Consider the following 19,998-nt stretch of genomic DNA (forward strand, 5'->3'; position numbering starts at 1 on the left):
CTCCACCACTGTCCCTTCCCACAGCACTGATTCTCAAAGACAGCCAGCTACCTGACTGGGCAGACTACTAGGCCTCCCCTCAGTGTCCCCAGTACACCGAGGTTGTAGGCACTGGTCAGTCCTCAAAAGACAGGCATGCTTCCCACAGACAGCACTCTTATTTCAACACTCAACCCCCAACACCATCCCACACTTGCTTTAGCATATTTTTTCTCAACTGAAGTTCTAGGTGCCTTCTGTTATAGTTGGGGATGAGCTTAGCAGTCATGTCTTAAACTGTGGAGGTGCTCAGGCCTGGGTGCCCTAACTGAGCTCTTCTGGATATGGATTGTCAGCTGTCTGCCCAGTCAGAATTCTGGCCCTAGCTGGTCAGTATACAGGCTGTGACCAGGTCAGCTGAGGAGTCTCAAAGCCTGCATTGTTAGCACTGGGTGATTTGTGCAAATGTCACTTACCACACAGTCATCCCCATCCATTCTTTTTTTTTTTTTTTTTAATAGCTCTGTATGCTATCAGAATCACCATTGATTTCCACCTCTCCATTTTTCTCCTTAAAGGAATATTCTCAGTGTCACACTTCAGACATGGAAGGCATTTGTAAAACTTACCAAAGAAGAGCGAGTGAAAGAAAAACGGCGAGACCAGCTCCGCCGGAAGGTTGCTGAGATCCTTCCAGACTTCCAGATGCTAGCGCCACTGTGATGGCTGCGTACCAGTAAACTAAATGCTTGTGCTCTAAAGGAAGTCCTTGGTGCTGGGATGTGTGCAGGCTGTCTCCACCTACACCCCTACCTAAGGCTGCTTTACCTTCTAGGGGTATCACAGACCAATGGAATGACCTTGGAAATGTGTTCTTTCATCTTGATCTCCTAGGTTGCTAGGCCTCTGTTGTAATGTCTGTCACAGTGGAGCCTTCTACAGGAACAGTCTAGAGCACCACTGCGGAGTGGTTTTTGACATGACTGTAGCATAATAAACTTTTAAAGGGATAAGTATTTGCCTGCGTGGATTGCACAGGAAGGTGTTTTATTACTGTGAGGTGCTGGTCAGCGTAACACCGGATAGAAAGAAAGCAGTGCGGACTTTAAAAGGGCATGGGTGGCCAGTGTTCTTTGACCACAGCATGAGTGGCAGGTGCCCAACAGGGCCCATGCCACCCAATGGCAAAGCACAATTAAAGGTACTCTACATGGCTGCTACAGAGTGGAGCAGCTTATCATGATTTCAGAGCAGCTAGGACACCCAAGCACCTTGATGAGCACGAAGGAAAGCAGAAGCTAATAACAGCTCCAGCAAGGACCATCCAGCCCCTCATCAAAATGCCTAGCCACACTCCCAACTGCGGCTTCTAAGTAATCCATCTGCTTTGTCTGCTTAGCCTGGCAACTTATACTGAATTCAAAGAATGTTCTAATATTTAGGATTCTATAAAGATTGATAAAATGTTCCCTTCTGTGAACTTTTACACAGAATCATCTGTTAGGATTTTTTTTCAATATAAAACATATCTTTATTGTGACAAATTCAAATAGCCCACAAATGCACACAGTAAAATGAGAAAGAGCCTGGCAGCCCAGAGCATCTGAGTCGGTAAATAAAACTGAGTGAATGTGCGCGATCCAGCATAGCTAGCTCTTAAGCTACCTCAGCTGCATGTCATACAAAGTGGCTCTGATCTTTTTCTCAGGAGAAATGTGCAGTGATGGGCAGAGAGACAACAAAGCACCAGAACCAAATGGAACTATACCCCACCTACATGCACCTTTTTCCTTACTATCGTATGGTTGTCATCTAAAAAGACAAGTGTTTTGAAGACCAATGGCCACAAGAAAAATGTGATTAAATTCATATTTAATCTCATTCTATCTAGACCACTGTTTATACTTAATTATAGCTTATTTATGAAGTATTGGCTATTAACACCACGAAATCAAAACCATACACAAATATTAATTTAATGCCAAACCTGGAGATAAGGGTGAATTCCTTAAGTAAACATGTCCTAAATAAGTCACATAACAATTATTTTCTATCTTAAACTTTATCTTTGCTTCACCCAGCATCAACCAGAAATTGCTTTCTTGAGACTTGCATGTTGACCAGGCCACCTGAGCAGTGCCAGCTTACAGACCTCTTTGAAGAGACCAAACTCTTGATGGGCCATGGTGAAGACATGGTCTGAAACGTGATTGCTAACTAGCAGTCCACCCCAGGTACTGTGTATTCAGGATGGGGACACCGAGGTAGTCAGGAGGCCCCGCAGCTCAGAGCACAGGGTTTCCTAAAGGCCAAACACTTTCAGGGCACACCAAGAATCAGAATCACTAACTCTTTCCGTAAAGAAAGCACTTTATTTTCCTTTAAAACAGCAAAGTGACAGGACATTATTTTGCACAAATAGCAGTAGTTTGTAAACTCTCCATTTAAAGGCCTGTGTCTGAGTCTGAGGTGATAGATAAGGTACGTGTATACAAAGGACGCAGAGTGTCCATCTCTCAGTCTCTATTTTGTTGGCCAGCTGTAGTAGGTGTTGAATATTAAACTCATTCCTGGGTTTCACTTAGTCTAACATCAGACCCAAAAAATTAAATCATATTAAAAGGCCCCAAAGACCTAAAAAATCATCAAGTCGCCTAAACCCTGGCACCACACATGAACTTGCTGCTTTTACATGATGTCTTGTCAACGGCCCTGCCAGAAGAAAATCAAATTTTATTTGTATCATTACAACAGACTAACTCTGGTTTTAAAGCTTTGCCTTTTAAATATGAATTTTAAAGGTGGAAGTACCACCAGGAAGGCTCCAGTGCTGACAGATCACAAGCTCACATGGAGAGCACCACGTGCTCTGCTTGCCGTCCAGCTTAGAGCCAGGTCAGGAGCAGATGGCCGTCCACAGCATCAGGACAGAGTCGGCCACTTCTTCAGGAGAGTTACAAGAATCTCAGCAAACATTAACAAGAACATAGCGCATTTCTGTTGGTGTTCAGCGTAGTTAAAATGTTACATTCTTGCCTGCATGGCCTCTGCATGTTTAATAGGAAACTGTTCACTTGCCAAACTGCTAAGCAAACTAGGCCCCAAGCAGACATCTCCAGTCCCATCCACTGCTTGTGGATGGGCTAATGGGAAGTTACATCACAGAAACCCACTGAGCTAGTTTAAAGAGATGAGTGAGTATACAAAACATTACTTTTAAACTTTGTGGTCAAAGCTGTGCTTCTACAGGATTTTGCTCTATGATAAAAAGTTGATATCCTGCCAGGCGTGGTGGCACACGCCTTTAATCCCAGCACTCGGGAGGCAGAGGCAGGTGGATCTCTGTGAGTTCAAGGCCAGCCTGGTCTACAAAGTGAGTCCAGGACAGCCAAGGCTAACAGAGAGACTTTGTCTAGAAAAACAAAAAACAAACAAACAAAAAGGTTGATATCCTACCCAAAGGCAGTCTGTCAGGCAGATATGAGTATCACACAGACTCTTACTGGCATTGTATTTTCTGGCAGTGGAAGGTTCTAGTATATAAAGTTTTCTCTTGCTAAAAAAGACATAGCAAGGACTATTGCATAAGAGAAAGTTTACATCAGTCTTCCTTCTAGGCAGATAGTACAGTGGGCGACAATCATTGACTTCACCTAAGGAAAATGCCACTTGGGAGAGCAGAGATTTGCAATATCCTAGCAACTACGTGGCTGAGGAAACAGACAGCAGTGTCGCCAAAACACATTTAAGGCTTCATTTTAGCGGAGTCAGAGCAGTCTGCCGATGAGGCAGTGGATGACAACAAGGCAGTGAGAGTGACCTACACAGTACTTTGCAGGTTGCTAAGAATCACTTCTACTAGTGAAGGGATTTCTCCTTCAGGCTTGACCCTTAGTGCTTTGCCCTTGACTCAGTTCAAAAGCAGGCCTGGTCCTCTTTGGTGGGATGTACATATGGCATGGTAGTAACACCGGGGATCAGGACAGAGTGGGTTCTTTACGAGGCTCGGATGTAGGACAAGAGAAGAGGACCTGCTTACCTGGAGTCCTGTGTGTGTGGAGCACTTGCTCACATGGTCAAGGGCTTACCCATGGATGTTTGGAACAGCCCATTCACAAAAGCCTTGCCCTTTCAAAGACTCTAGTTAAATCTTTTACCAGTTGGAATTCTCCAAGGCCTACAACAAAACTCCAAAAACAATCCAAGATCGTAAGGAGGCTCAAAGCCTGGGAATATATGCCGAAGATGGCCTGGGGCCCAGAGGAGGCTGCTTATCGCTTAGAAATGCACTTCAGAAGCAGCGTGTGTGTTTCCTATTTCCCTTCTGTGAGGCAACAAGGCCAAGACAAGTTTAAGGTCTCAGAATTATCTTTGATCTTTGGGATCCCAGAAACAGTACCTGTGTAATAGCCAAACACCTTAAGAAGGAGTTTCCCTCACATGAACCCCCATGGCAGAAAGGTGGACCGTCCTGCGGGAATTGCAGTCCTCCCTCAGCTTCAGTCCTGAGGCACAAAGGAGCAAGTCAGTGCCAGGGAAGAGCTGGGAAGCAGTGTGCTGTCCAGGGTGCGAACAGCATGTGCCCTGTTCTTCTCTCCTAGTGAGCTGCTTGTGCGTGGTGGAGGGTGAATGAGAAGGCTGAAAGATCCATGAAGCAAGGGTCTTCTTATAGGCTTGAGCTTCCTTCCACAAACACCAAAGTTCTCCAGAGACTTCAGGTTTGGAGCTAGAGAGGGGACTCAGCACTTAGGAGCACATGCTGCTCTTCCAAAGAACCTGAGTTCAGTTCTCAGCACCCATGTCAGCTGTCTCATGGCTGCCTGTAACTCTGGCTCCAGGGGAGCTCTTCAAGACACAAACACAGACACATCTCACACACACACACACACCACTCAGACACACAACCACAGACACACACACCACTCACAGACACACAATCATGGACACACACACACATGCCATTCACACAGACACACACAACACACCATTCATACAGACAACACATACACCACACACATACACACCATTCATACAACACATACACTATTCATAACACAACACACACACACAAATCTAAAAAGAAAAGAAACAAGCTCTTTAATTCCAGTGAGCCACAGAACTGACAAGGAGTCTCCATCCACGTGAGTAGCCTCATTCATCTCACCCTTGAGTGTCGAGCTCTGAGAAAGATGGTGGTTATTCCTAATTCTCCCCATGATGGGTCTTGGTGTAGTCCTCACCTTCACATCACAAATGCATTGTTGCTGAAGATGTGGCAGGCACAAGTACTAACTATACAACTTCTATAAACGCTCACAGCAGCTAGACGTTTAGAGCGCTGGCTACATACCTTGCTTTCAAGAGACATGAAAACCACCAATTTCTGCCCACATACGCTGTCTTTGACATTACTATCATCTCTCTCACATCTAAAATCCACACAGAGAAATTAGTTGTATCCAGCCAACTTTCATTCTAAGTGGCTGAATCTGGGCCAGGAACAGGCATCGCCCTAGAAACTGCAGCCAGTGACCACCTCAGGCTCGCTCTCTGGCTGACCCCAGTGGAGTACAAAGTCTTTTTTTTGTTTGTTTGTTTGTTTTTTGTTTTGTTTTTCGAGACAGGGTTTCTCTGTGTAGCCTTGGCTGTCCTGGACTCGCTTTGTAAACGAGGCTAGCCTCGAACTCTCAGCAATCCACCTGCCTCTGCCTCCCGAGTGCTGGGATTAAAGGCATGTGCTACCACACCCAGCTACAAAGTCTATTATTGATTAAGCAATAGATCTCTGGGGAGAGCAATGACAAACCTGGATGAAAATGTGGCACCTGTCTTGAGGAGAGCCCTGGTTAATGGCAAGTCTAAGGGTGGCACCGGCCACAAGGGCAGGACCCACTGCAAGTAGCAGGGGCATTCCCTCTTAGTGTGTACAAGCAGGCACAGAATGGCAAACAACAACAAAACACAAAGCACTGTTTCCGCACTAGGAAGCAACAAGGCCAAGGCAAATTTAAGGTCTCGCAAATTATCTTTGGGATCCCAGAAACAATGCCTGTGTAAAAGCCAAACGCTTCAACAGAGGTTTTCCTCATGAATCTCCTTTCTCTGTTGCAGAAAGATTGGCCATTCTGCAGAAATCTAGTCTTCCCCAATTTCAGTTCTGAGACATAAAGGAGCAACTTAGTACCAGCAAAGAGCTGGAAAGCAGTATTCTGCTCAGTGCTGGAAAGCAAGTGCATATACCCTGTTTTTCTCTCAGTGAGATACTTGTGCATAGGGGAGGGTGAGTGAACAGCTGTGTGGATGTGGGAAGGTGTCAGTCACCCTGGAGACAGCTCATGCTGGACTGATGTTCCCACAGCAGTAATAAAAAAATAAAAAAATCAAGCCCTTGATATACTCAGCCGCCACAACCAGGAAAGAAGATGGTGTCCCCTTCTTCCTGCTGCTGTCACCAGTATGCCAGTGCCTCACCAGGTAAAATGTGGAAAAAGGGGAAAATTGTTTGTTAGAATTATAGTAAATCTAAAGTGATACACCAACAAATAAACATATTTGTCACCTAAAGCTCTGCCCACTACACACTGCACGAGTGATAATGATTCTCACCAGCTGTCCTCAAGACGAGACGACCAGCATCATTCCTCTTGTTTCTGTAGCTGTACAACCCGATTGTCTTAACAGTATTGGCTTCAATATTCAGATCTACAAGCAGTTTGCTTAGCCCTAGGGATTTCCTAATACTGATACCTCCAAGTGCTTGAGTGGACAGGAGTGCTTCCACACCCCTCAGGTGGCTCTCGTGGCTGCTCTGTGAGGTAGCCAGGCAGCAGAAGCCCCCATACAGATGAACCTGAGACTTGGGAAAAGTGACTCTACCGAGGGATCATATGGCTCTTAAGAATCGAAAGGAGGACTAGGACTACCCTAGTTCTAACCGACTTCCTTCCTCATACAAATGGTTGTGCGTGGGTGATCCACACCCTCTCTGCAGCTTCTGGTGCCTGAGTCAGCAAGGTGGTAGGAAAGGACTGGCTTTACTCTTGCTGCTTCAGTATTAAAATCCCTTAAGTTATGAAGGCAGAAGAAAAATCACCTTTTCTTCAGTCTTCTCTCCGAACCTGAGCATAGTCCTACAGAAGCTCTGAGAAGTGGGCGACGAAGTGTGAAATGGAAAAGACAGCAGCAGAGCGTCCCTCAGGGCTGCACAGAAGGCACTTCAGACAATGTCCTCAGCGGGGCTGTGGGCTATGTGTGTACCCAGGGTGGAGAACTGAAGCCAGTTGCGCAGGAATCCCCTGTTATACTGGCCCGTGTCCACAATGAGCCCACAGAGGAGCCGGCGTCCAGTCTTCTGCCGGAGGGCCTGTTGCACTTCCCTCTCAGTCACATTGTAACTGATGTTTATCAGCTGGATGAGGAAGATGTAGGCCATGCCCGCTGTGATGATCACAGAGTACCACACGCAGGTGAAAGACAGAGCCGAGCTGTGGAGAAAGGGACCTTTCTAAACATTTTGTACTCATTAGTAAGGACTTGAGAATCCTCTCCAGACCCCACTGCAGAATATGCTAGTATCTTCAGAATGCCAATGCCCAACTGGACCTCTTTAATTCTCCTTTGGATTGTTAGTACCTTATTTTTTGGACCATAAGATGCACCCAGTTTTTAGAGCAGTAAAACCCTGTGCGAGTTCCTCAGCTGGCACACTGAAGACATCGATAAGTGACCTCTTTGTTGATGCCCAATGGAAAAGAATCGGACCATAAGGTCCACCCTAATTTTCTCCCCACTTCTTGGGGGGAAGTGCATCTTATGGTCCAAAAAACACGGTACATAATTTCTAGTACATTACAGTTAGCAAAGGATGTTTTACACTTCACAGACATCAGGGTATCCAGCACGTTTGTTGAATGAATGAACAACCCCTAAGTTGTCTCTAACTCAGGAGGAAACAGAGGTCCCAGGAAATCCTTATTGGTATCCTCTAGGGATCTGTAGATGGAAATATAAGAACAGGGCTATCTAGTGCTGACTGAGCACTGGGAGGCCACTCTCAACATCAAGAGCCCTTTATGTATGTAGGAGCCAGTCTAGAGCACTGGCTGGGGGTCTCCTAGGAGATCTGAGTTCCCAGCACCCTCGCAAGTCAGCACACAACCACCTGCTACTCCAGTTCCTGAGATCAGATGTCCCCTTCTGGCTTCTCTGAGAGGTCTCTTATACTTGGCATTCATTCACACACATGTAAATTGGATAAAATTAAAAAAAAAAAAATCTGTAGGAACCTAACATTTCAAGCCAAATCACATAGGGCAGGAAAACATCTTTTGGGCTCATTCATGAACTATAGGGAGGAGCTTCCCATTAGAATAGTCTAAGATCAGGTTATGGCTCATTTGTACATGCACAAGTGAAGAATTAGCTGGGAAGAAACACACACAGGCTCTGCATCTGTAAAGCTAAACAGGACCTCACAGATGACAATCCAGAACTTCACCATAAAGCTGAAGTGACAGGAATCATGGGGTGGGGTAAGAAATAACGGTGGGACGAGTTGAGTCAACCATCAAGCACGCAAGACATTTTGCAATACAACATTTTTGCAATACAACATTTATCATCCTCGTGTTGGCCAAGAATTTCAGTGACTGTCCACATGTCTAGAGAAGAAAGTTAACACAAGAAGAGAGGGTTGCTAATCACTCTAAAATACCTGTGATATCCAGATCTAGAGTGGCGAGCTCTGCCATAGACTAATATGAATGAACACCATACAGGGGTGCCTGGTTACAAAAGCAGAACCAGCTCTAAGAACAAAGACTGAGAAGAAAGAATAAACATTCCAGAGACCACAGAACACCCACGCTGAGGGAAGGAACACAAAGTATGTGCAGGAAGCACCCCTGTGTGTAGGGGGAGGAGTGAAAACAGTACCCTTGGTGGTGGTGGTGGGGGCAAGGGCACCCCTGGTCTGTAGCAGTGGGTGTGGCATGAACATCCTCCCTGTGTGGGGGAGGAGTGGCAGGCAAGAGCATCCTGGTTGGGGGAGGAGAAGGTGAGTAGCAAGAGCACCCTGGTTGGTGGGGGGGGGGTGTTGGGGGGGTGGCAAGACAAACATAGAAGAATCACACTTACACCACTGCATGGAGATCTGTACAGTTTTTAAATTGGTTCCCACCTAATGATGTCTAAGCAATTTTGACCTAGATAGCACAGAAATCATGAGTGGTGAATTAAAAAAAAAAAAAATTAGAACAAACCATGAGAGATTAGAGAGAAAAGGAAGGTTACAACGATAGGAACACTTCTCAAAAGGACCATATTATGACCCCAGGCACAAAGAAGCCTCTCAGCAGTGGGAGTCCCTGATGAAGCCAAAGCCCGTTCGTTTGCTTGTTTAAACAGGGTATCTCTATGTAGTCCCTGCTGTCTTGGAACTTAATTTGTAGATCAGGCTGGCCTCGAACTCAGAGAGATCCACCTGCCTCTGCACACAAGTGCTAGGATTAAAGGCATGCACTATCAATGATGCTTCTGACGTCACCTGAGAAATACACTCATAGCCACTCTAGTATTGTTGGCAATTTTAGGGATGCCTGCCATCCCCAAAGCCTGTCCTATGCTTTGATTGAGAACTACTAATTTAGGAGCAAATAACTGCCTGTGTCTGGGAAACATTGACTGCTTCCTCGCTGGCCCTCTTAACAGAGGGTTGCTGACCTACCTGTAATTATCGTAAACTCCAGGACAGTAGAAGAGGGCTGTGAAGAGGCTTCTGTCCCTGCAAACGGTGTTCAAGGTCAGCGATATCCCGTACACCGAGGTGAGCAAGAAGATCAAAAGGGCAAGTATAAATGCTTGATGGTTTGATTCTCCGACGCAGCTATTTATCCTCAAAACAACAGAGGGGGCGGGGAAACAGACATATTTGAAAATGTCTCGTCTAACTCACGATATACAAGACAGCCTTTAAAATGCAGACAATAGGATTATGTCGGTTATGAAATAGTAATTCCGTTTAGTTTTAAATTTTAGGGAACAAAACCTGTCTACTGTGTGATGAAGTATTACAATTTCTATGGAAGAGTAGAACCATTATCACTTAGTTTGAAGGCAGGCCTAATAAAATGGCAGAACCCAGATAACAACTCTATACATCTAGATATAGAGCTTGTACACATATAAATACATATAATGTATGTAGACGCACGTATATGGGATTTTTTATGTATACTGAGAATTGAGCCCGGTTCATCATGCATGTTAGAAAAACACTCTACATTTGGGTTTCATCCCCAGCTCCTGTTCCTAAATATTAATAACTGAGGTCTGCCATCCAGCTATGAGGAGACCTGAAATTAAGCAGTTAAGAAAACTTGAAGAGGTGAGTCAGAAATGCTGCACAAAAACTGGAAAACATGTTTTGTATGTATGAGATCAACAAAAGGATCCAAAGCAGTTAGAACAAGATATTATGAAAGTTCATGTAAAAAACATCCCTGTGTCGTGGCCTTCGTGGGGGCAGGGTGTACAGGCCACCTCTTCTGCACATGCATTCCCGAATGCTCAGTGGCAGAGGTTTCCTATGGGGGCAAACTGTCAACTCTGCAAACTGGCATTTGGAAATGGCCCAACACACTCCCATGCACACACACACAACAGGGATGAATTACAAAGACATGCAAGTACATGTCTAAAAAGAAAAACACCCCTTTATACCTGAAGACAAGTCCCCGAAAAGAGCTATCCCCACCCTAGGGCCATGCACTTGAGGGCCATTTCAATATCCTCCAGGCACTGTCTATACTCTCACTCTCCCCTGTTCTCTTCAGACCTAAAGTGCAGTTCATTAGCCAGGACTGCCCAGAGAGCAACACAACTGCAAACCTGCTACTTACAGCATGTGCGGCTGAGTGCCGACACGCCCTTCAGCCCAGCATCACTCGGTGGAGTTTTAAATGATGCACTCTGTATGTTATGGGCCTGATGTGACCTTGTCACTAGCCAGCTGGAAGGTACAAAACAAAGCCCATCTCCTGGCAGGTAACCAGCACAGGAATATCGGACAGGGCCCGAACTCCACGATGATGAGTGGGATTCCCTTGTTACATAAAATGATTAAGGACATACAGCAAGATGTCCCTATATAATAAGGACATACAACAACAGTCATCTGAAAACAGGAACCACTTCCCAGAGTTCTGTTCAAGAGACATAGGAAAAAAGACCTATACTCAATGTGTGTGTGTGTGTGTGTGTGTGTGTCTGTGTACATGCATGCAATGCTCATCAACAGAAGTTGATAATCATTCTCCACTTTACTTTTTAGTTCAGGTCTCTTACTGAACCAGCAGATTGCTAATTCAGGTAGATGGGATGGCCAGCAGGTCAATGAGCCATCCCCCTGGCTCTGCCTTCCCAGTGCTGGGATCACAGGCACGTGCCACTTTGCATATGGGTGTTGAAAGAACTCAGGTCCTCTTGCTTGTATAGCAAGCATTTTACCAACTAAGACATCTCTACATAATTTTTTTAAGAAATTAAATCAACCAAAGGAAAACTGGAAGGAATAAAAGAGATAGGGAAAAAAAAAAACTTCCTAAGTTTTTCTGCTAATCTCCTTCAGAAAATGACTGAAGCCACTAAATCTGTGAGACTCAAAACCCTGATGACTAAGCGGGAACATCCTCACAGCCTACAAATATCTACAAGGTGTAAAACTGGGAAAATGAGACGTTTTAGGACAGCACAAAGGAAGATCAAATGAATTTTTATATGAATTTCGTTTCTGGCCTTCCAGATTTTTCCAACATACCAGACACAATGATGATCCATTCTCCTGACACAGATGCCACATATCCGGCAATGCCATGCCCGGGCGGGTCGTACTAGCTGGCACTTTGCACACCAATCTTCCTTTACCTTGGCAGGGCTGTCGAGCCCCACCCTGGAGGAGCCCTTGATATCGTCCTTCAGTGTGCGGTTGTTGAGGCTCCCCGAGGTCTCTGTTCCGGAGAACCCTTTGGTCTTCTCCTGCCCTTTCTTAATCAGGCATTCCATTTGGCTGTTGCTTGGGGATTTGTCATTGCATGCTGGATTGCTGAGGTAGCCTGGATTCTTCTTGGCTCGGTACAAGGCTAGGAGTATCAGAAGTAGCCCACAGGTAAGAAGAGCCAGCTGGGTGGGCCCTACATGCCCTCTGGGGACCACTTCCCGCAGGAACACATAGTACATGTAGCCCAGTGAGAACAGTCCGAGGCTCAGGAAAAACAGTGTCTGCTCTTTCCTTCTGTGAGTGAGGTAGTAGTACCAAAGTGCCAGCACAGGCAGGGAGGTCAGAACCACCACTCCCAGCAGGAAATGCCAGGAAGCCACGTGAAGGAAAACTGGCAAAAGTACGAGTGGAGGGACGATGCTAATATTAACTTTTTTGGCTCCTCTGAGCCAAGGTATTCGGAGGCGGTCCGAAATTGTGTCTGTGATTCTCTCGCAAGTCTCTGGACGCACTGATTTACAGGTAAGCCATCTATTCAGAGAGAACAGAAGATCGTGCTTTACACGGATTTAGTGAAGTAAAAACTACAGGGCCCCAGATGTCAAGCAGCAGCATAAGTGATAAGACAGCAAAAGCCAAAATGTTATTCCCTCAGTACGAAACACAAGCTTTTTTAGGTTCAGGTATCTGTTTTTAAATAGGAAATATTGTTTATAACTATCAGCATTCTTTCTTAAATACATAGGTATATACACACATTCCATACAGCTGTCTAGTCCTGAGTTGTGTACACTCAAAGGAATCTGTTTTTTAAAAATTGACAGTGAGAATTCAAAAGGTTATTAGGTAAGTGGTCTTCCAATGAACTCTTAAGCTGAGGGGCAGCCATCGAAGGGACTTAGTGGAAGGGGTAGCCGGTCAGCTAGCAAAGAAGGAGGCGGGTGTTCCAGCATAGAGAAGTGGCTGCAGTTCAAAGCCCGCCCTGGGCCCTGGGGTGAACCAGGCTGTCCTAGACAGGAGTCTGCATAAGCAAGAATGAAGAACAAACTAAAATAGCTCCAATGACCGAAGAGAAGAGTGTCTGCTGACTTAGCACACTTAGGCACGCTGCTATTGGAGTGTTCTGATTTTAAAACCAGATCACCAACGCATGAGTATTAAGAGATGAGGCTGCTGGACATGGTGGCACACAACTTCATTCACAGGTCATGAGGGCCTGAGGCAAGCAGATTACTGAACCCGGAAATTCATGGCCAGAGTGAACAATCCAGTGAGACCTTCAGGAGGTTGGTCTTTTAGGAGGTGATTAGGCCATGTTTGGCAGGAGAGTCTTCACGAATGGGATTAGAACCTTTATAAAAGAGGCCAAAGGAGCCTATTAATTTTTCTACCACATGAAGATGCAGCAAGAAAACACCAATTATGAAGCAGGTGGCTCAACTGTGTTCATGTCCTAGTGCCTTGTAGAAGGTAGGATTGAAGACCAATGGGACTGAATAGTCATAGAGGAAATCTCCAATCAAAATGGTCAGGGTGACGTACAGCTTCTCTTGAACTCTTAGGCTCAAACGGGAGTAAAGAAACGAGGGGCTGAGGAGATTGGCTCTATGGGCAAAGCGCTATATAAACATGAGGGCATGAGTTTATATTTCCAGCACCCATGTAAAAAGGCATGTGTGGTGATATGCTTTTGTAACCCCAGCACTAGGGAGGGGGCAGCGGATCCCCAGAGCTCACTGGCCAGCCAGTCGACCCACTCGGTGAGCTCCAAATTCAGTGAAGAAACCCTGACTCAAAAATTAGGGTAGAAAATCTACTACGTAAGTCATCTGGCATGCCTCTGGCCTACACACAAATACATAAACAAATGACAAAAAAACAAATGACAATAAAATCATAGTCATAATCATAACGGTGACTTTAGGGCCTAAATGATGATGCAGTTGGCAAAGCCCCTGCCATGGCAACAAGAAGGCTGAGTTTAGATCCCCAGCCCCATGTGAAAATGTGGACATGGGGCTAGCAAGATGACAAGGCGGTAAAGGTGCTTGCCACCATGACTCAATCCTTGGGGTCCACACAGTGGGAGGAGAGAACCAACGTTGGCAGGTTGTCCTCTGACCTCCACATGAAAATCATGGAGCATGCATGTATACACATGCACATGCATGCATTATAAAAACAGAGAGGTATGGGGTGTGAGCTTGCAATGCTAGTGCTGGTGGGGAGACAGTGGGACTCCTGGAGCTTGTTGGTCAGCTAGCCTGGCCGACCGAGGAACTCTAGGTTCAGTGAGAGGCACTGTCTCAAAAAAAAAAAAAAGAGAGAAACAATTCAGAAGACACCTGATGTCAACCACTGTCCACCACGAACACACATGTGCACATACACATACATATAACACACATGCACTAGCTTTAAAGACATACTGTGTAACCAAAGGGGAAACAACTTGACAATCTGAAAAGTCCTTAGCCTTCTTAGTCCATCTAAGCAGTAACAACAGAGAAAGCCTGTGTGGGAGAGGCCGTCATGAGATCAGTACAGATCAGCCCTGGGCTGCACCAAGACAATGAGAGGATGACTCTTAGAGCCGGTGAGCCTGGACTGTGCTCCCATCCTGAGCCTAGAGTGTTTGGACAACAAAATTTCACAGAAAATGGCTCAGAACACCCATGAAACCTCAAGACCGAATGCCTAGCACCATCAAGTCTCTCCTCCCTACATTCTAGTGTAGTGTCTCACAGAAACCGCAGATGTGGTTCCTGTAAAGCCAAGTGCAGTGTAGGCTGCAGGGGCCACTGCATTATCAGCTAGAGCCCTGCAGAGTACAGTGCTGTGGGGCATTGCTACATCCACATAGATGGCAACGGATGTCCCAGAGAACATCAAGGCGGAGACCAAGAGGTACCACAGAGCCTCACTAGGGCACTGTCTTGTGTACCCACAGGTATGGGGTCACTGCAGAGAACCTCACCAGGCAGTGCCTAATAAAGCTGTAGGAGAAGAACTGCCACGGCCCCAAAATGGCGGACCCAGCAGCACGCAACTTCTGCGTAGGCACAAGATGCCAACCCATGAAAGTTGCAGTGTAAGCTGCACTCTTAGGGACTCAACTTGTAGCTCAGTGTATCTGGAAGGTAGGATATCAAATATTGTTTATAAGACTGGCATCATAAATGTCATTTGCCCTGTGGGAATGGGACCAGTCTTTCCTTTTTTTTCTTTCTCATTTCCCATTTCTGCCACAGGAATGTCTTTTCAATGAATATCCTACTATTGTGCTTTGAAAGTACATAGTCTGTTATTTCTCTATTTTTATTACTTTATGCATACGAGTGTTTGGCCTGCGTGTATGTATGTGCATCATGCGCATGCCTCGTGCCCACTGACGTGAGAGGGACTGGGATTACAGGCAGTTGTGAGCTGCCTTTGGGTGTTCATATTTGAACCCTGAACCGCTGTAAGAGCAAGAAGCTCTCTTCACCTCTGTTCTGGCCACAGTCTGTTACCCACGGGCCCACAGCTGAAGGATGCTGCCTGAGTCTTCCGTGAGCTTTACCGTTTCTTACTTAGATGGCTTCACTCAGGCCACTCTCCAGACTTAAGATGTCTGCCCCGACACCTGAGCAATTAAATACCTGATGTTGTTGGGATGCAGTTTGCGTGTGAAAACATTCATTTGGAGTGTGGAAGAAGTAGATTTTGTTCGTTGGTTGGTTGGGCTTTTTGAGACAGTTTCTCTGTATAGCCTTTGGCTGTCCTGGATGTACTTTGTAGACCAGGCTGGCCTTGAACTCACAGGGATCCCCCTCCCTCTGCCTCCCACAGTGCTGGGATTATAGGTGTGTGCCACCATGCCCAGCCAGAAAGAGGCAGATTCCTAAGGCTCAAATATTTGTGGCTAAAATTCATTTACTTCAAACCTAATTGTCAATGCAATCCTATTCAGAGGTAGGGCTTTTAGAAAGTTTAAGGTCAACAGGATAGAGCGTGAATGAGATTAACATCTACACAAAAGAAGACAAGGAAGGTAGGACATTTGTTCCTCCTGCCATGGGGGGATGTAGCAAGAAGGTGCCACCCATGAGGAAGAGGGTTCACACTGGGTCCTACATCTGCCAGCACTCTGACTTTCGACTTCTCCATGTCCAGAACCACAGGCAGTAGTCCACTTCTATCACTCGTAACGCACCCAGCTAAAGTGTTTGTTGCAGCAGCCTACGTGAACTAAGGCGAGAAAGAAAAGGTAGTTTAGGCAAAAATAATGTTAGACAGTTTTTTTCTCTGAGCAGGACAAACCTTAAAGTGAGTGGGAGATGATAATCTGGAGTCACAAAGCAGCAGGGGCAGTGGGAGCAGCAGGGCCAGTGGGAGCAGCAGGGGCAGTGGGAGCAGGGAAGCCTGTCTCCAGGAAAAAAAGGGAGAGATAGAGGAGAGGAGGGGGCTCGGAGAAAGAGTTAGCAAAGTTAATGGAAAAGCCGCAGTCCTGAGTGACAGCCATTATGGGAACAGCATCGTGTCTCCACTCATTAGTGCAAAGTGCTCCATTTTCTCAGTATGGATTTTAGACTAAGTCCAAAGAAGCTATATTTAAGGCTACACACACACACACACACACACACACACACACACACACAGACAAGGAACAATTACAAGAAGGTTATAGGCTTTAAGAGAAGATAACAAACTATAGTACCAGTAACTTGTAACCAGAAGGGACAGTTTCTGGGAAAAGCTTGTCTTCCATAAGTCATTCTTCCATAAGCAGGCATTTAAAACTATATATTTAGAAAAACGGCTATGATGTTTAAAAAAAAACTCTCTTTTTAAATAGCAATTTCGACCACTGAGATAGTGGTGAAAGTAAAAGCCAAAGATAAGACAATATTACAATCAGGACAGTGTTGTTGCTTACATAAAAAAAACGGTCCCTCTCTGTGGGGTGTACATGGCCTTTCTCCTCAGAAACAAGGGGTGAACCAAGAGCAGAAGCATCTTTCAACCTCCAAGCTCCATGCGACCAAGTGAAAACGACCCCTTGCATGGACTCTACTGTCGTCATTGAGAATGTAAAACTTTCTGGGCTGTTCATTTAAACTTGCAGTTTGGCCAGGATTGTGCTTAATACATTTAATTTCCCTACTTTCCCTTTTTCAGCGTGTTCTCTCCATCATCTTCTAAAACGAAAGCTGTTCAGATAACTCATTTTTATAAAAATCCTCACACCTGACATCAAGAACAATTCTCTACTTTAGATCCTTTAGGAAAGCAAGAGCAAACTCTGGCATTCTGGATGGCAAACCTGCAAGAATATATGGTATGTCTCAATAGAACCGGTGGGGTCAGCATCTGGGACGTGTATGCTTACCTGTCACAGCCTTCATCGAGGTCCTGACAATCGCACAAACAAGCAGCCACGTGGTTCTTTTCCCCATTTCGATCTATGTACTCACAACAGCACAGGGGCTCCAATTCGGGTTCTTCGGTTTTCTTTTTTTTTACTGGCTTCATATTGCCCTTTACTGTAAAGATGTGCACCTGTCACCATGAGGCATGAGACACTCTCAGAAGGTAAAGGTGGCAAGAACTCAACTCACATTCTGTAAACACATCCTTGCTTCTGATTAACGCCAACGCCTGAGCAATAAAAAATGAAAAGAAAGGGGGGAGGGGTCCCGTTTTCATCAGGATTTTCTGGCTCTGCATTGCCTAACAGGGGGGCTCCTTGACTCCTGGGGTTCTGAGCATTTTCACCTACCCTTCCCAGCCAGGCTAGCAACATCTAGGTACCCGCCGTTCCCATGGCGACAGCCGACCACGCGGTCCGGGACAGCAGAGCTAGGGCGGCCGGGTTCACCTGCGGGTGCCGGCTGGGAAGGGCCGGGCGGTCCCCACCCCAAGGCTGAGTGCCGTGGAAACTCACCCTTGCAGGTGCAGGCAGCGATGCCCCGACGCTGCAACCTCCCACCGCACAAGGATGCCAGGTGCCCCCAGCAGCGCCGAGGTCGCCGTCCAGCGCACTCCGAGCCCGCCGCTCCGAGGGCGTGGGCGGGCCTGGAGAATGACCTTGGCGGGGAAGTTACCTGCCCTCCGACGAAGGCGGGGACCGGGAGGAGCTCCGGCTCCTCTGGGCGCGGCTGCGACTGGGACCCCGCACCGTGGGCTCGGGCGCGCAGGGCGGAGTCGCCCACCTGTGAGCACCGCCGGTGTGCGCGCCTACCGCGCGAGCCAGTCGCCCCCGGCTGCCGCTCCGCAGGTCGGCGCGCGCTTCCGGGTGCCCCGCCCCCGGCGCTGGGATCCCGCCGCCCGCACGTGCGCCGCCTGCCCACGAAGCCCCTCCCCCGCCGCGCTCCCAGCCACCTGGCTTCTGCCCTCTGGCTGCAGGACCCGACCCGGGCATCGCGCACTGCGTGAGTTCGCGGGCGCGGGCAACAGGCGTTGGATTCGATCTCCGCCGCCGAGTTCAGGAGTGCCACCCCATAAGTCGCCCACTTTCCCTTTAGGCCCACTGCTGCTCCTTAGACCGGGCTTAGCCAACTTGTTCGCACTCAGGAGTCCTGGAGGTTGGGTCTGCGTTTCAGCCAGGCCTCTCTGGTAGTTTGTTTCAGTAGTCTGCGCTTTTGCAGAGACACCTTTCCGGGGTTTTTATCACTACACGAATCTGTAAGAACTGTGGGCCTACTTACAGGTTTTTCCTACCCAATAGTTTCTAGGTTTGGTTTGATTTTAAAGCAGAAACAGAAGAAAAATAACAACTTAGACATTTTGGGTTTTATTGAAGTCATTCTATATAACAGATTTTTATTAATTCTGCATACATATTTAGTCTTATCTACAAAACAACGTTGGTAATCTTTGAGGTATATTATAAAGTAGTTTGAGAGGAACCACAAAAACATTCACTTTGACAACGATTTCAAGTTTCTAATCCAATCACTCTTGCACACTGCCGGATACTTCATATGTCCTTATCAGAAACAAAACAAATAGGAGTTATTACTCTGCACCCCTTCCAGGGAGGATAGCTGGGACTCACCGAGGGAAACCCACTTCCCTTTATCGGCATTTTCACTCCCTTCAGGCTTCTCAGAAATGCCATTTGGCTTTGGTGACACCAGGGAAAGGAATCCTTTCCACAAAGGTAATGGTTGTTGAAACAATAACTACATATATGTACAGTATTATGTGTGTTTGCACACCTGTGTGCGCATGTGCATGTTCCAAAGAAAGACACTAGACAACAAAATAAATAAATCCTGAAGTTTTCTTAAGGCCTAGGGGACAGAGCTGGTGTCAAGTCAGGTCACAAAGTCCTGATTTTCACAAATCACTTGCACTGAGACAAATGCCTAGGCAGCTTTCCTGAGAGCCCAAGCCTGTGCCTCTCCCCATCAGTCAGCATGCGTGTCCCCCACCGTGCTTACTGTGCTGCTCAAGTTTGTGTCCATTTTATAATTTGCCAACAAGACAAGCCTCACAGGTGTGAAGAATGAAGTTCCATATAACAGCTACTGTTTTCAGTCAGGTGGGTCCCGCCCACCACGGGCATGGCTCGCTCAGCTGAGTCCAAGCACTGGTCGTGGACTTCTTTGATACAGCATGAAATGCCCAGATTTTATAATAATAATCTGGCTTCTAAATCTGAAAGTTGTTCATTTTGAGCATTGGCAGCCTACATACTTCCTTTTCCTAAATTACTGTCTGGTCTTTTGATATATGAATCTCACCTTTAGTACATATACATACACATATATGTATATATGGGTATATATACACACACATATACATATACATGCATGTGTGTATATATACATACATATATATATCCCTTCATTAAGACACAACATGGCCACTGAATCTTTCAGACATTCAGAAGGTCTGACCACTGGCCTTGCATGCCAAGTCACTGAAGACACTGTAAAGACACAAACCTGGAATGTGTGCACTTGGGAAATCCCACTCCTTTAGAGTGGGAAATGATCAAGGGGTTTTTTTCTTTAGCTTTTTAGGCTCTTAGCCTG

General features: G+C 46.3%; 2 protein-coding genes across 4 annotated transcripts in view; one reads left to right on the forward strand and one right to left on the reverse strand.

Annotated features, from left to right (window-relative positions):
* Positions 1-927, forward strand: part of Ccdc191 (coiled-coil domain containing 191) — a 65,563-nt gene extending 64,636 nt beyond the window's left edge. Inside the window, exon 17 of the mRNA XM_051149964.1 lies at positions 558-927. Coding sequence (XP_051005921.1) covers positions 558-702 — 145 coding nt within the window. The 3' untranslated portion in view covers positions 703-927. The remainder of the gene's footprint in view (positions 1-557) is intronic.
* Positions 928-7,133: 6,206 nt separating this feature from the next.
* On the reverse strand, positions 7,134-18,201 carry Zdhhc23 (zinc finger DHHC-type palmitoyltransferase 23). 3 transcript variants are annotated; one of them, XM_051149967.1, is made up of 5 exons: positions 18,061-18,201; positions 17,346-17,614; positions 11,795-12,505; positions 9,704-9,760; positions 7,134-7,463 (listed from the first exon to the last, which is right to left on the reverse strand). In XM_051149967.1, exons 2-5 carry the CDS (start codon positions 17,486-17,488, stop codon positions 7,196-7,198), a joined length of 1,179 nt encoding a protein of 392 aa, XP_051005924.1. In that variant the 5' UTR covers positions 17,489-17,614; positions 18,061-18,201; the 3' UTR covers positions 7,134-7,195. The 3 variants fall into 3 exon arrangements, with proteins under 3 accessions (XP_051005924.1, XP_051005923.1, XP_051005922.1); XM_051149966.1 differs by having other exon boundaries at positions 9,704-9,862; XM_051149965.1 differs by having other exon boundaries at positions 9,704-9,871.
* Between the last annotated feature and the right edge of the window lie 1,797 nt (positions 18,202-19,998).

This window comes from Acomys russatus, chromosome 8 (assembly GCF_903995435.1).
Source record: "Acomys russatus chromosome 8, mAcoRus1.1, whole genome shotgun sequence".
Classification (NCBI taxonomy): Eukaryota; Metazoa; Chordata; class Mammalia; order Rodentia; family Muridae; genus Acomys; species Acomys russatus.

Excerpts from the sequence above, each read along its gene's own strand:
- Zdhhc23 (XM_051149965.1), bottom strand. The coding sequence starts at position 17,488 with ATGAAGCCAGTAAAAAAAAAGAAAACCGAAGAACCCGAATTGGAGCCC. Across the intron at positions 12,506-17,345 it reads CTCGATGAAGGCTGTGACAG|ATGGCTTACCTGTAAATCAG; the intron begins GTAAGCATACAC and ends CTCTCTGAATAG. Across the intron at positions 9,872-11,794 it reads ATGGATCATCATTGTGTCTG|GATAAATAGCTGCGTCGGAG; the intron begins GTATGTTGGAAA and ends TGTTGTTTTGAG.